This window comes from Cinclus cinclus, chromosome 3 (genome assembly GCF_963662255.1).
Source record: "Cinclus cinclus chromosome 3, bCinCin1.1, whole genome shotgun sequence".
NCBI lineage: Eukaryota > Metazoa > Chordata > Aves > Passeriformes > Cinclidae > Cinclus > Cinclus cinclus.
In genome coordinates, this window is record NC_085048.1 from 84,495,038 (window position 1) to 84,509,974 (window position 14,937).

Genomic DNA, 14,937 nt, shown 5'->3' on the forward strand with positions numbered 1-14,937 from the left:
GGCATCCATCACCCTCACTGTAAAGAATTTATTCACAAAACCTAATCTGAATCTACTGTCCTTCATCTTAAAGCCATTCCCCCTTGTTCCATCACTACACACCCCTGTGAAAAGCCCCTCTCCATCTCCCTTACAGCCCCCCTTTAGGTACTGTAAGGTGATAGAAGGTCTCATAGGAGACTTATCTTCTCCAGGAAGAGCAGTCCCTGCTTTCTCAGCCTGTCTTCATAGGGGAGGTGCTCCAGTCCTCTTCACTTCACAGCCCTCCCTGGACTTGCTCCAACAGTTACATGTCTTTCTTTCATCAAGGACTGGATGCAGCACTCCAGCTGGGGTCTCAGAAGAGCAAAACAGAGAGGGAGAATCACCTCCCCCAATCTACTTGTCACATTTCACTTTGATTCAGCCCAGGATACATCTCCCACAGCACCATATAGCACTGAACAAAAGACAAGGCATCCACAAAGGAAGCAGGGGCTTGCTGATGACTCCAGGAATCTGCTTCAGACAAAACTCTCAAGTGGTACAGGCAACAAAATCTACAAGGACGAGATTCGAGCACACCTGATAGGGATGCAGGCTGTCAAGCATGGAGTGGCCCAGGACACCACAGTTTCATCCTAGCCAAAAAGTTATCCAAGCAATGTAGCTCTTATCTGTCATCATCCAGTCCCATATCCCATCTGGTTCTGCAAACACCAGTGCATGATGCAGGTACAGTCCCTTTTCCCCAGCTACCTAAGACCTCTCACCCCTATCAAACACCCCTTGGTCAAGAAGGATCCAAATGACACTCTACGGGGCAGCTATGTTGTGTGAGCTCACAGCATGGGATGTAGACTTTTACACCAAGGAAGCTTTCAAACCACCGTCTCCAAAATGGAAAAGACAACGTATTATTAGCCTTGTCAGCACCTAACCTAAATTGCTACTACATTATATACTCCACACTAGCAACTTCTGTTATGCAGCTGATCAAGCCACAGGAAATCTCCAGAAATCATCATCTGGGCAGATGTTCAAGTGAGAATCACCACAGGAGGTATATGTGGAAAGATGAAGAAACTGCACCAGAAAAGGGCAACTTACATGAATTTTAATTACTCTAGTCTTTGCTCCACAATTCTTCTTGAGCAGCATCTTCTGAAAGAGAAGTAGAATCCAGGGATTAGTAGAAATAGCATAAATGAATGAAAGAAGGATATTGTAACGAGTCCCCTTTAATCAAGATTTCATTAAAACAAGAGGTATGGATGGTTAAGTGAGATATGAAAGACCAAGAATTACCAAAGATGGCCAGCAAGTAATCAGTCTAATCTGTCTCACACAGCCTGCACAGAGTCCTCTGGCAATGGCTGATTGCCTGGGTTCTGAAAGAACATACAAGAAATTTCACAAGGAAAAAGAGAACAACTGCCTGAAAGGAAGTTTCTTCTTAATTTCCATCAATTAGTGGTTAAACTCTGCCCTGAAGCAGGTGAATTTATTTGTCTTCCTTTACAAAGGAAAAAATAGTCTATTTCATGTAAATGTGGATGCTCCCATTATTTAACAGATATTTTCATTATGCTTATTTATTTAGAATTTTTAAAAAACCCCTCAAGGTAAAAGCACCTGCCTGCAGTTCTAAATCTCTTTGCCATATATTGCAAGAGTCATTAAAGTTGTCATAACATGAACCACACAACTTAGCAAACAGGATATACTTGAACCAGCAATTATTCTGGGAAATTACAGAAATAAACAGGTGAGTTGAAGTTCTATCCCAGTTTTGAGGCAGTGTTTTGAAAGCTAACAAGTGAATAAAATCATTCTTTCCCCTCAAAAATCATCACGAAACAACTCCCAAGTGGAAAAACAAGGCTTCAAGAGAACAGTTCTTTCATTTAAAAAAATACTTCAATTATATTTTTCATACTGAAAAACCTGGTAAGGGAGACATGTCAGGAAGAATCTTCTCCATCAGCTTTTGAAAGAAAGAAAATATTTTCCTAGCTTCTGTTTTTTAACACTTCTCCAGTTGGAAAGCTGTGTGAAGTATGGGAAAACACTCCCCACACTCACCTGTTTTCACAAAGCAACCAAAGTGTTTTTCAGATGAAGTTCTTAAAGGCTGTAGAAAGACATCCCACCATTTTACCAATATGAGTGGTGAATAGTGAGACTTTTCTATTTTCTCTCTTATTTGTTATCCTTCTGCTTTCTCTAGCACAAAGCAAAATAAAAGCAACACAATACAGGGAGGCTTGGAAACTCAAAAAAACTTTAAAAATCCAAAACATACAAATGACCTCCAAAAAATTCAGAAGACAAAGCACCATCCCAAAATTGAAGTCAGTCCTTAGGCAAAAAAATGTATTATTTTTCCAGTAGAAAGTACTGCTGAGAGATGGGAAGAAGTCCCATTCCTCCACCGCTCTGTCACTCTACATCCCATAAACAAGTCTTTGCAGTCCCAATCCACATTACTGCCCAAAACTTGGAGAGGGACTTAAGAGATCCACCCAGCATTTCTATGCACATCAGCCTCTTTGATCTAAAATCCAGAACTTGGCACACTCACATCCCACTCTGAAACTTTCACATGAATAGTTTGGGGCTCAAGGACAGTATATTTCACTATCCAAGCATGCACGGGGAAGAAGGGAGGTGCTGCAAGGATTTTGAGCTTTTTCTGTTAATCCTTTAGCAGGTGAATCCTACTGCTGTCTCCATTATTCAAAGGACTCAATAGCAGCCATGTCTAACTGCTCGGGTCCCAGATCTGACCTAGCAGCACAGCTCCAAGGTTTCTAACCCAAAAGGTCCTTTGCACAAACCAGGCAGGAGATAAAGGGAACTGCTGAACGGAGCTAGCCCAGCCCATGGCTGTCCAACCAAACAAGTAACCCTGAGAATTCCTATAAAATATTGCAGGACTCAGCTCCCAGCCAGGCTACAAATCAGCTATGATAAGGCTGGTATTTACTGTGAGGTCACTGCCTTTCTTAAGGGCCCCATAACCACACAGTGAAAAAGAGAGAAGGAAGGAGACCTTGGTAGGGCTGACAAAACCCAGGGAGTAAGGAAGGGCAAAGTGAGGACCTGTAAGGCCCTGCAAAGGTTTGGTCTCTCCCTAAGTTTTTCTTCCAGCTCCTGTGAAATGCTGGCTGGTGGGATGAAGAAGGGTAAGCTAGACAGCTCAAGCCACAAGCCAACTGGTGGGATAAAATGTGCGAGACAAAGCTGGGTTGAGCAATGAAAGTGAGAATCAGGACTTGTGATTTTGAGTCCCATTCTTTAGGGGAAGAATGATGTTAGAGCAGAACATATCCTGCTACATCCCACATGACTACATGCTTTTTAATTCTGGGTGAGACCCCCCAGCTTCCCCAGGCTACTGTAAAGCAGAGCTTTATAGTGGGACTTGGCTGAACCCTCAGGATGAAGTGAGGCTGTGACACAAAATTCTACATTGCCCCAGTAGCACCACTGAATCCTCTGATGAAGGGGGAAAAAACAGCTCCGTTGGCCAAGGAGCAAGTACAACACCTTCCAGTACAGTCCAGTGGGATGAAATGCCTAGCACAGTCACACCCACAGGTCCCCCAATGACTTCATCAGGGTGCAACAAAAGACATTCTTTCCCAACTAATATCTTGCAGCAGAGGCAGCAAGATATTTACCTATCCTGGCCTCATATTAAAACATATAGGGAGGACCAACAGAGCCAGAAATTACAAGATGACACCAAAGAGTGAATGAAAGGCTTGAACTAGCCTGTAGGTAGATGGACAACCATACAGACTCTTCCAAGAGAAATTCAAGTGCTCCACTGTATCCCAAGTCCTACTCTTCTAGTAGAAAACAGAAGTGTTCTTTTAGTGATGGTGTTGTGAGAAGCTTTAATTATATGACAATCTTGCCACTAGTTACAGTACTGCTACAGTTTGCAAAGGTTTCATTGTGCAGAAAGAGCAAGATACCCTACATAACAGTTTTTGTTCCTCTTGTGTTTCCTCTTGGTTCCTGGCGTTCCACTTGATGGACTTAGCTGAAAAATAAAAACATGACATCCCCTCACCCACAGGCTGTTAAACTGGAGCATAAACCTCAGCATACAAAGCTCCCTGGAACTACTAGGTTCTCTTATTTTCACTTAGACTGAAAGCAGAGCAATACCACTTGTGCTGCACTCCTACAGCTTCCCGATCCCACATCACAGTAAGAACTGAAACAGAGGGGGAGAAAGAGGGCAAGCCAGCCACATGATCCTACAGCTTAGAATGAATACATGGAGGGCAAGTTATCAAATATTATTCTATTTAATCAAATTGCTTCCACCTCACTTGCAGCCACATGCTTGCTGCACCCAGCACAGCAGAGCCATTCTTCAGAAAAAGTAAGTCAAGCCATCTTTGAATGGTTTTCCATCTCTCAGTCTTCCCTTTTCTTGCCAAACCTGAGTGCAGATTTTCGGATAGGGAAGCTAAAATGCAGCGCTGCCTAGCAACAGCCAGGGACTTTCCACGGCAGCCTCTCCTCATCCTCCCTCTGGAGACCTCCACGTCACAAGCCAACCACGGGATGCAGCAACTCATTAACTCCTATTTACACAGATACAAGGCAGAGCTGAAATAACGTTTATTTGGCTACATGACTTGCAGTAGCCTAAAGCAGGGGAAAGGGCCTATAAGAAAGGTGACATACTCAGTTTAGTAACCCTGGGATCATTCCTAACTACTACACCAATGTGAAAGTGCAGTTTTATTTCCTCAAGCTGTTTTCTGGGAGTTATGACAATGAGCAGAGCAGAGATTTGTCAAAGGTCACGGAGGATATTAGTAGCAGAGCCGAGAATAAAACCATAGGGTATGGTTTCCAAAACTTTCTTCCACCTGCAGAAAATGAAATGGAAGAAAAAGAGGCAGTGTCCCTACTTCAATCAGAAAGTCTTTCCTGCTGGTCTCCAACAGAACTGCTGGCATCAGAGCTGAAAAATACAGCTTGAGAGCACTATTATTTGTATTAAGGGAAATTAATTTTGCTGTCTACTGTGACTTCTACTAAAAGGAGGAAATGACATGACTAAGGAAACGTTAAAGCCTTTTTGAGGACACAAGAGTTATGCCTTGTTCTAAAAGTAAAGCCGAATTGAAACGCTTTAGGGTTAACCCTCCAGAAAGCAGCAGAATCAGTTCAGCCCAAGAACCCGCCCACCACTCTCACCTCCTGCTCATAACTCAGAGACTCTCTCTGAGTCCTGAGCCTGGATTCAAAAGCAAGTTGCAGGGAGTGGAAATAACAGAGTTGTATATTCACCAAATGAAATGTGGTAATGAATCCCTGATCTGCCACACATGTGGCTTTGCTGAACATGACTGCCACATCAAAATACCCCCATTAGAGCTGAGATGAGCCACCAGCCCTGTTTCTCTTGGAGCACAGCTCTCCAGTCCAGCCTTGCTTCCGGAAATACCTCCAACTGCTTAAGTAGCAGTGCTCCGAGTCCTCCAACATTGACTTGAGCAGTTCTGAACTAATCCAGAAGGAAATGGTGAATGCCTGCACTTGCTTATGCAGAAAGCTACCACAGAACTATTCTATAAAAACTGCACCATCCAGATGACTAATATATATTATAATCAAAATACAGACATTCTTAACACATCCTAGATCACTCTAGGAAAAGTGATATCCCCAAGATGAATGAATTTATGTCACATTGCTGCAACAGTTCAAAACTAAGTATTTAAAACTCTGTCAATGCACAGTTTAAAGAAAGACATCACAACTTAATTTCCAAATGTTAAAGCATTTGAACAAACTCTTAAACCAGCATACAGTGCAAAATATTTTACATTAATAGATATTAATAAACACTTTTCATCTTACGTCTGCTGTTTATATACACATTTCTAGTTTTAGAATATTTTTATTTTCACTACTTCCAAAAGACAAAGCAACTTTTTTGTCCATTAGTGTTCGGGGGGAGTGCTAATTGGTATTATTTATTTAGTTTTATTATCTGGTCACAGTTTTAAACTTAGGGGCCTGTCCAGAGTTGGATGTGATTTAACTATACTGGTTTTCTTAGAGCAGTTTGGCCTACTTCAAGCAAGAGAGCACAGGAACTCTCAATTTCCCAACATAACTCATCCTTTGATGACACACTTCATCAAATGCTACACACTGATATATAATCAGCTTGTTACAATTTAAGACTGTTGCAGGGATTTTCACTTCCTTAATGAAAGAGGTTTCAAAATTTAAAAAAACAAACAAACAAAAAAACCAAACCGTATTCAGTAACTGTGCTTTAATTTGACTCAAAGATCAGACTTTCCAAAGAACATCAAGCAGGCCGGATATCTGCCTTTTAGTTTTGCTCATGACCCTCCACAGCATAAATGCACTTTAAAGATATGGACATTTCTGTTTCTTGCTGACATCTTAAGGCTCTTGACAGGATAAGCTTAAGTAGTCCAATTTTTCAGAAAAAGCCTCCTCAGCTCGATTACCCCCTGTTTTACTTCTATGCTTTTAACCCTACCACCCAGCTTCCCAATCATCCAGACTCTTCCAGGAAGAAAGACCAAGCCTGAATGTATAGCACAGAAACAGAGAAACAGAATTATGATGTTGTTTGTTTTGTTAAAAAAAAAAAAAACAACAAAGAAAAAACCCTGAAAGAATAAACAGAACAGTGTGAGGAGACTAAGTCACAGCAGAAGGCTGATGAAAAGGGAAAAACCATGCCCAGTGAGGCAATGTGCACAGAGAAAATTGCCTCACAGCAAGGCAGGGAGGCAGCTCCATGGCCCATTAAGCAAAGGACTGAAGGGACCTCAATAAGACACATCTTGGGATAGCAAGGTGAAGTGGATGTGGGTGCAGAGGCAATGCCTACATGTGAGCTTCAGCCCGATGTCAATCCTATTACACACACTGAGCCAGCCAAGGAAGCACAGCCCTATGGCCCTCCTCCCCTGGGAAGGCATTTCAGAGCAAAGAGCCTGCCCCATCTCCTTTTCTAACAGCCCTCAGAGCCAGGTTTGGGCCAGCAGGAACAGCTTTCCCCAGCAGCCAGCTGCTGCTGAAAGCCCATCCTCAACCCCAGCACTGCTGGGGCAGGGAGAGCTGCAGAGGGTTAAGGCACAGGGCAGGGGTGCAGCTGCTGCACAGTGGGCAGATGAGGTCAGGGTGCTGCACAAAGTGGCCATTGTGCAGCACGCTGTGGCTGGAGGCTTCTGCTTGACCGGGTCCCACCTCGGTCCCACCGCGTGGCACTGTGTCAGCACAGGGGAGGGAGGCCCACAGCTGCTGCCACCGGAGCAGGGAGGCACATGCAGGCAAACCAGCAGCAGCCTGATGCTGCTGATGAAGCAGAGTGATCCAGCAGGGTCCCTTTTAGAGCACAGGCTGAATTAGAGGAGGGGGATCAGCTACCCCCAAAGGCAGTGCTTACACAGGCCAGATGTGAAACCCCAGCACAGCCCCAGACACAGCTCAGTAGCAAGGCTGAAGCTTTCAGTGTTTTCCCAACACAACAGCTCTGTGCACCTTCAGGCTTAAACATCACAGCCCAGTGCCCTCTCCTTTAGAGAAATCCTCCACCCAGGAGACCAGTGCTTCATGCCCACGTGGCAGGGCATGAGGCAGCAGGGCTATGGTTCCTGTCCTTTTGCCAACACAGCAATGAGTTTTCTACAAGGACCAAAGCCAGGTCTGCTGTCCCAATGAGTTTAGGAGAATAACAAGCAAAAAAGAAAAAAAAAAAAAAAAAAAAAAAAAAAATTTTGTAGGTTGGTTTTGGACTGGGTTCTTTAATTTCTTGGCCCTGAGAAGTGCTGCTAGGACACAGGCATCACCTCAGTCCTGCAGGACAAAAGCTGTACAGAAAAAAAAATAAGTCACAGGCTCCTCCTTATTGCTTTTAAGCTGAAGCAACTCTAGCTGACAACAACCCCCATTCAGGCTCAGGCTCCCAGGCATACATGACAAATTGGCAGACAAACCAGGGGGCCAAGCTTTCCTAGCAGGCACCTGAGGCACTCTGCATGTGCATGACCAGAGATGCCCTGTGCCAGGGGACCACTCACTGTCTGGGCCCAGGGGTGCAAAGCCACTATGCAGTGCATCCATGCCCCAGACACAGACACAAGCTCCCTGCCCAGCCCCTGAAGCAGCACAGCAATGCTATAGTTCAGCCATAGCTTTAAATAATAATTATCATCAGTCACAGTTTCCAGACTTCTCCATCAGAAGTTAAACAGCCTCACAGCATTTTCAAAATTACAGGCCAGTTCAAATGGTTTGGCCAACAGGCCCTCCTACAAAAACAAACCCCAGCATCCAAACACTAAGCTGTTGTGATACTGTGGAACATCCTGAAAAGCCTCTTAACTCTTTTGAAAGTTATTTCCAGTTAATATTCAGTTGAATTAGTCATTCATGCTTTTTTGCCACATTTATCCTCAGTCCATCTGAAGTTCCTTCAAAACATTAACAATTTGGTCTCTTAACATTGTCATAAAGGGCTCCCATCTCAACAAAGATGGGAGGCCCAGTGATCCAGGCAGCACCTCTGCCAGCAAGGGCCAAAAATCTACAGCCTCCATATAGTGCAAACACCGACAGCTTAGTGCACCTCGACAAAGCAGCAGAGGAAAGGTTGATTATTAAGTGATCACTGAGAACAAATCAAAATTTTAAAAAAGCCAGGCAAGGCCTTCACAAAAAGAGATGTAGTACAGGGACTTGCACTCAGCAAACAGTGGACCATGAAAACCAAAACAAAATAATTCCTGTGGTCACCAAAATGCTTTCTAACACGGTATCATTAATCACCTAATTTTGTGCACTACTGGGAAGGGCTCAGCTATCACTGCTGAAGAGAAATGGATGAGAGCCTACAGCAAATACAAACTGGCATAACAGTAAGTCAGTCTGACCAGTAACTGCTCTCTAAAAAAGCACAGCCCAGTTGTGCTGCAGGCCAGAAAGGCAATGTGCAAGTGATCACTGCAGAGCAGCACCAGGCTCCTGGGCCTGGTCAATGCCTGCTACTGAAGGGAGTGAGCTGAAGTCTAGCCAGCAAGGTCTGCCACCTGGCAGAACATCTGAATTCCCACTATTCCCAAGGCCCAGAGAACAGATTAAATTATTCAAATTACAGGCTGCTTTTTGAAGTTTTCCCTGAATATCACACTAGAGCCACAGCTAATGTAAACACAGTTACCTACTCATACAGTTGTGGTCTAAGCAAACAGACTGTCTGCCTGTCTGTAGGTGACTCTGGTTTTCTGCTGCTCCTCTGTCTGCTTTCTGGCATACAGTTTCCAGATATACTCTGGACCTGTAGAGAAGGACTGTCCCCTTAGGAACAGATAAAATAGGCTGTATTTGCCCTGGCACTTTTACCACTAGACCTTTGGTTGGAATTTGGGGATGGAGGAAGTGAACGCTCTCTATGGAGCATCTCTGCCTCAGCAGCCGCTTTCCCTGCTGGTCTGGCAAAGTCTGAGTCTGCTGACCTGCAGGGTACATCAGATGGTTCATCTATTCACTCCATGCCAACCCCAAATCCCTCATTGAGTTTTCTCTGAGGCCTAGAAAAAACTCAAAGCTCCATTTGTGCAGGAAATAGACCTGACCAAACTCCAGCACCTGTGGAATAACAAAAATGTAAAGGAAGGGCAGGATTCATTAATTCCCTATCACTCATCTGCACATGCCAAAGCTAGCAAAGTTCAAAGGTTGGGCTTGCCCCTCCTGCTCACTAGGGTCTGTGAAAGGAGGAGGGGTGCAAAGGGACTGGGGGGGGGGTCTAGTTTCACAGCTGGCAGGCATGGTAGCAGCTCCTGAGAAAAAGCTTACAAAGCTTTTAATTCAGGGCAGCCATCGTGACTATTTCCTCCCTTCCTTCCTGGCCTTGGCTCCAAAGTTGTCCACAGGGAAAGTCCACATATCATGTCTAAGATATCATCTGATGTCTCTATAGTTTATCTCACTTCTAACTGAGGCCTTGGCTCACACATGACTCCAAAGCCTCCCCTCCCCACAGACTTCTGCTTCAGGCAGAGCTAGGGCAGAAGGCACACTGCCTCCTGCAGCTTTATCCCATTCCCCTCACCACTGCTGCAACACATGGGAGATGGCAGTGCTGGAGACATGGAGCAAACCAGCCACAGACTCTTCCACCCTTTGCTGTTTAAATGCTGTCCCCAGGTGCCCCAAGAAGAGGTTAAGGCATCAACACAAGTCAGGCAATAGAGTAAACATTTCCTACTTTAGTAGGAAAATACAGAGAGAGCTCTGAAAATCACATGGCTGTATACCCTGAGAAAGAAGAATACTAAAAATCACTGAAAGGTACCAACTTGTCAGCTGTGACATTACAGGAACACGGAGAGGAAGGGAATCCACAGATGGCTGCTCCAAACCCAGAGGACACAGGGATAAAAAAGTGTGTGCCTTTACACTATCCTTGGGTAACTGAAAAAACTGCAAGACGTTCCAAATGTTCTGTGCCACAGGGCCTCATGCACACCAGCCACAAAGTGAACAGTCAAGCATGTGGAACACCAGATTTCCAGAAGAGACTGCATGCTCACACAGGTTTGCCACATGAAAGGATAGGTGTGTGTGTGGATGGCAAAAGGAAAAAATAGGCCAGAACAACCAGCTCAAAATGGTTTCCAGTCTAGATTTCTAAGCAAATTTCTTCCTTTGATACAACTAGAACATTTTAGATGTTCATATGAAGTATTTACGTTTAAAAATAAGAATTCTTGGACTTAAATACTTCTTTGTCAGTCCAAAAGCCTGCCCTCAAGTTAGCACAAGGAATTTTTCAGGAGTTATAAAACCCACACAAAATCTACCTAATCCACCATAGACAATATCCAGTGGAGATAGTGGGTTTCTCTAAGGAGAACCTGGAATATGTACCTTTCCATGAGATTTTTAGCCAGAGAACTAGTCTTAGTGAAGCTTCTCAAAAACAGGGCAACATGAGACACACTCATTGCACTAAATGAAGAATGGATGTGTCAGTGGCCTGGACCTTCACACTAGCAATCTCAAACGTGGCTCTGAACTGCCTCCCACACCCTCCAGCTGAGTGCAAAGGACGTCCTGTGGGGACCCTTGCCTTGGGTTCATCTGGTGCTGCTGGGAACACTCACAAGCAGAACTTTAAGCAGAAAACACGTAAGGTCACATCTTCAGATGAGAACTTGGATTCGTGGACAGCGGGGAAACTTCAAAAAAGCCAAGAGCAGACTGACTACATAAACAGCTTTGGAAAGCCAAAACAAGCTTGTCTTAAAGAAGAAAACATCCCAAGCCATCAGGCTTGCCCAGGCTCTGAACACAGGGCAACATAGTCCCTTCTCCTTCTCCTCCCAAGACACACACATGTCATGTCTGCACTGCCCTGCAAAACGTTTCAGCGTATTCTCCTCTCACACGACTATGCCTGTTTGGGAAATCTCATGTTTGTATGAGCACATGAAAATAAACAAATACTACATCAGAAACTGGAGACCAGAAGATGATTAACAAACCTGAGATACCATTTTTGCCTACAAATAGACATCCATGAAATGGGAATAGTACAACACTAATCACCACAGAGAGAAATGATGACGTAAGCCAACTGTTCCCACATTCCTCACTCAATCACCTCCTTGTCCCCCTGCTCCTCTTCCCCACTGTACCTCACTTACACATCAGTGGCAAGGGAATGTGCTGAAGCAGCTAGCCAGCTAATAGGATAAAGGCCTCTTACTCCAGGGAGCTAATCCATTTACGCAGAACATAACTAATGTCTGCACTTGGAGATTGCTCTCCCATGCCCACATGCAGCAGGGCCTGCCCACACGTGCCTCACAGCACAACAATGCAGAGCACACAGGGTGGTGCTCAGGTGGTGCTTGAGTGTTGAAACTCAGAACTTCTTATGGGGTTTGACCTAACAACTTTGAAAGGGCTGGCCTAGGCCTGTATCCATGTGAAGCGCTTGCAAATATTTCAGAGGAGCCAGTATCTCCTGCCTGGTATGCTGTCCTTCCTCTTAAGTAGGCATAAGGTTCCCTTCAGTGCTGCTGATCAGCACTTGCAGATTCTGATACCATTTTGCATCCCTTTGTTCACATCCTCACAGGTGCACATGGCTTGAGATGGTGTAAAGCTGGTCCAGGGAACCATCCCCACTGCAAGAAACAACACAGTCAATTCAGCAATCAGTGCTTCTCCCCGGAAATTCCAATGAGCTGAGTGAGCTTCAGCATCTCTACCTGTCCGTGGGTACCAACACAGGATACACAACTCCTGCCAACTTTTTTAAACTCCCCTGTGTGAGTGCAGTGAGGCATCATCAGAGCCACAAGCAGATCACTGCTCTTCTGAACAGGTGTTAGCAGAGCACAGCAACCCTCAGAGGCATGCATGAAGTATTTGTTGGAGGACTACTGCCCTCAAGCATGCCGCTCCATGGTCTGCATCAAGATCCACTTTCCAAATAGTTGGAATTAAACCATAAAGTCAATAGCTTGCAAGATCCATATCAGAGCCTGTATAACACATGTCAGTGCTCATAACACATGTATCAATTTTGAAGCACAAATTGTATCAGTGTTTCCTTCATTCAGCTCAGGATTTCAGCCCACCTCATGCTTTAAAAAACAGTCATGCCCTAGGACCAAGAGGGCTCCTTCACTCACCACACTGCAGAAGGGCAGAAGTTCAGATTAACTCGTTAAAAAGAGACCAGAATGTCTAAAGGCCAAGTTCATTAGGATCCTCTCTGCAGAGAAAGGTTGATAACAAAAGCAAATGTTTACACCCATTCATATGAATAGTTTTGAGGCTGTTTGAATGATTTGGATGCTTGCATCTAGAAAGCAAATGAACCAGTGCCTCAGCTCAGTACAGTTTTATACAGTGACTGAGCAACACAGGCAAGTCTCACAGTTGCAGCACTAGTTACAGCTGCTTTCTACCTCTAACCCTACCAGCAGCTCCATAATGACACAGAAATCTGGCTTTTTTCAGCTTCTTGTGGTTTACTATTTCACTCAGCTCTAGAGAGAGTCCATGGGCTGTTTAGCACAACTGCCCATAGTAAGAGTCTGCAAAATGCAAACAGGACGAACTAGCACAGCAAAAGTGCTTTTCACACTTCTTGTAGCAGTCAGGCTTGAATAGACCATTGGTGTACTGTGAAAGAAAAAGAATGCTGAAATGGTTGCACTATAAATCTTTCTGCTTAGAAAATATTTTCCAAGAACACCACTTTCAGTGCTCATAATTGCACTCATTCCATAACAACAATTAGAAACTAATAGGGTTAGTTTTTATTCAGAGGACAACAAGAAATTATATTTAGATGAAAATTAGTTAAAAGCTTGATTGGATAGCACACCAAATTCAGTATTACAGTGAAAATAAACATACCATGAACTCACTGTGCTATTTCCACCAGAGCTCTGAACAAATCACTGCAGCTTAGATTAAGACTCACTTTAAAGCATGATCAGTATACAATTTTATCATCCAGTCAGGTACACCATGTTCTTGTGTGAGGTTTGTCTGTCTTTCCAGCACATACAGTGAACAGTAGCAGTAACAAACTTTCCTGAACAACCTCAGGGCATTCCCTGATCTATGGTGGCTCACCCAGCTGCAAACCACATCACCTGAAACATAACAAGGAATAGGTTTACAGAAAAAAAAAAAAAAGAAAAAGAAAAAAAAAATCAGAGATCTGACTAGCTCTATTTTAAAGGTATTTCTACCTATACTAGGCATTACACAGATCCACTAGATTTGAAATTCGGAAAATGATTTTTTAAAAACCGTTCTTTGTTTCTTAATCAAAATATGCCCACATACCATCATGGCAAAGCCTGTAGGATTGTTTGATGGGCCTCTGAAGTCACGGGCAAGATAAGGAGTTTCTAAAGCCTCCATAGGTAGGCAAATTTTTATTTTGTTTTTGCTGTCAAAAAGAGCATGCTTACAATAAGACTGCAAAGTAACTTGCAAAGCATTTTAGGGTTTTATCCTTTGTACAGCAGATCAACCTCTTTTTTCCATAATCAAACCCATGAAGGTGAAAATACAGCTTGCAAGCATATGCTGGGATTTTAAAGCACAAGCATGCTTTTGAATTAAAAATACTCCTTTTTCTAGCATAGAAATGACCACAGACTTCATTTACATTAAGTTCTTAACACTCTAGACAAAGCTCAGTTTTGCAAAATCATTCCTATGAAAACTGCTTTGCATAAACAGTCGAAGTCCAGCAGGAAACCAAAAAGACCATTTGCAATGAGGAAAACCAGCAAGTTACATAGGGTTTCTCTTAAGTGTCTTCATTCGCATTTTATTTTCAATTTACCTGTGGACCCCAGGACACCTAAGTTTTTGAATTCTTTAATTTATAAAAAACAGTTATGTATTTTTTTTTTTTTTTTGCTTGAAGAGGGAGGGTTTGTCTCTCCTTTATCGGTCATCATTTCTTCAAAATAAATTGCAGCTCAACAAGAAGCGTATCTGGGCTCACTGGTCTGGAAAATGGCAGGGAGTTTTACAAGGGAATCTACTCTGGTTTAACTCAGTCTCCATCTACATGAGAAGAAGATGCCTCTATTGAGTGCCTCCCCCTGTGAGATGAGCTGTGGACCAATGCCCAAAACTCCCATTGACATCAACAGGCTGAAAGAAAGCCCGAGCAGAGCCCAGCAGTGCGGTTCTCATGTGAGCCAACAATGGAGAGGTTATTCAGAGCTAAGGCAGAAAAATCAGAGCTAAACCCCTGCCCACGCCGAGGACAGCTGTGTTGTTGACAGCCAGGCTGGCTATTCTACCACTCCAAAGCTTGTCTCAAAAAAACAGTATTTCCTAGAGTGTTTACTCTAGTCACAGGCCTGGCCTTAAAAGCTCAGCCAG

General features: G+C 43.8%; 1 protein-coding gene across 5 annotated transcripts in view; it reads right to left on the reverse strand.

Moving 5' to 3' along the window:
- LOC134042662 (uncharacterized) overlaps nt 1-14,937 on the reverse strand; it is a 60,256-nt gene that overhangs the window by 15,689 nt on the left and 29,630 nt on the right. For 4 of the 5 annotated variants that reach the window (XR_009933072.1, XM_062490345.1, XM_062490348.1 and 1 more), the window contains one exon: nt 1,090-1,143. The exons of the other annotated variant lie outside the window; for it this stretch is intronic. Coding sequence is in view for 3 of the 4 variants with exons in the window: in XM_062490345.1 (XP_062346329.1) it covers nt 1,090-1,143 (54 nt within the window). In the remaining variant the exon portion in view is untranslated. The remainder of the gene's footprint in view (nt 1-1,089; nt 1,144-14,937) is intronic. 5 annotated transcript variants of the gene reach the window in all.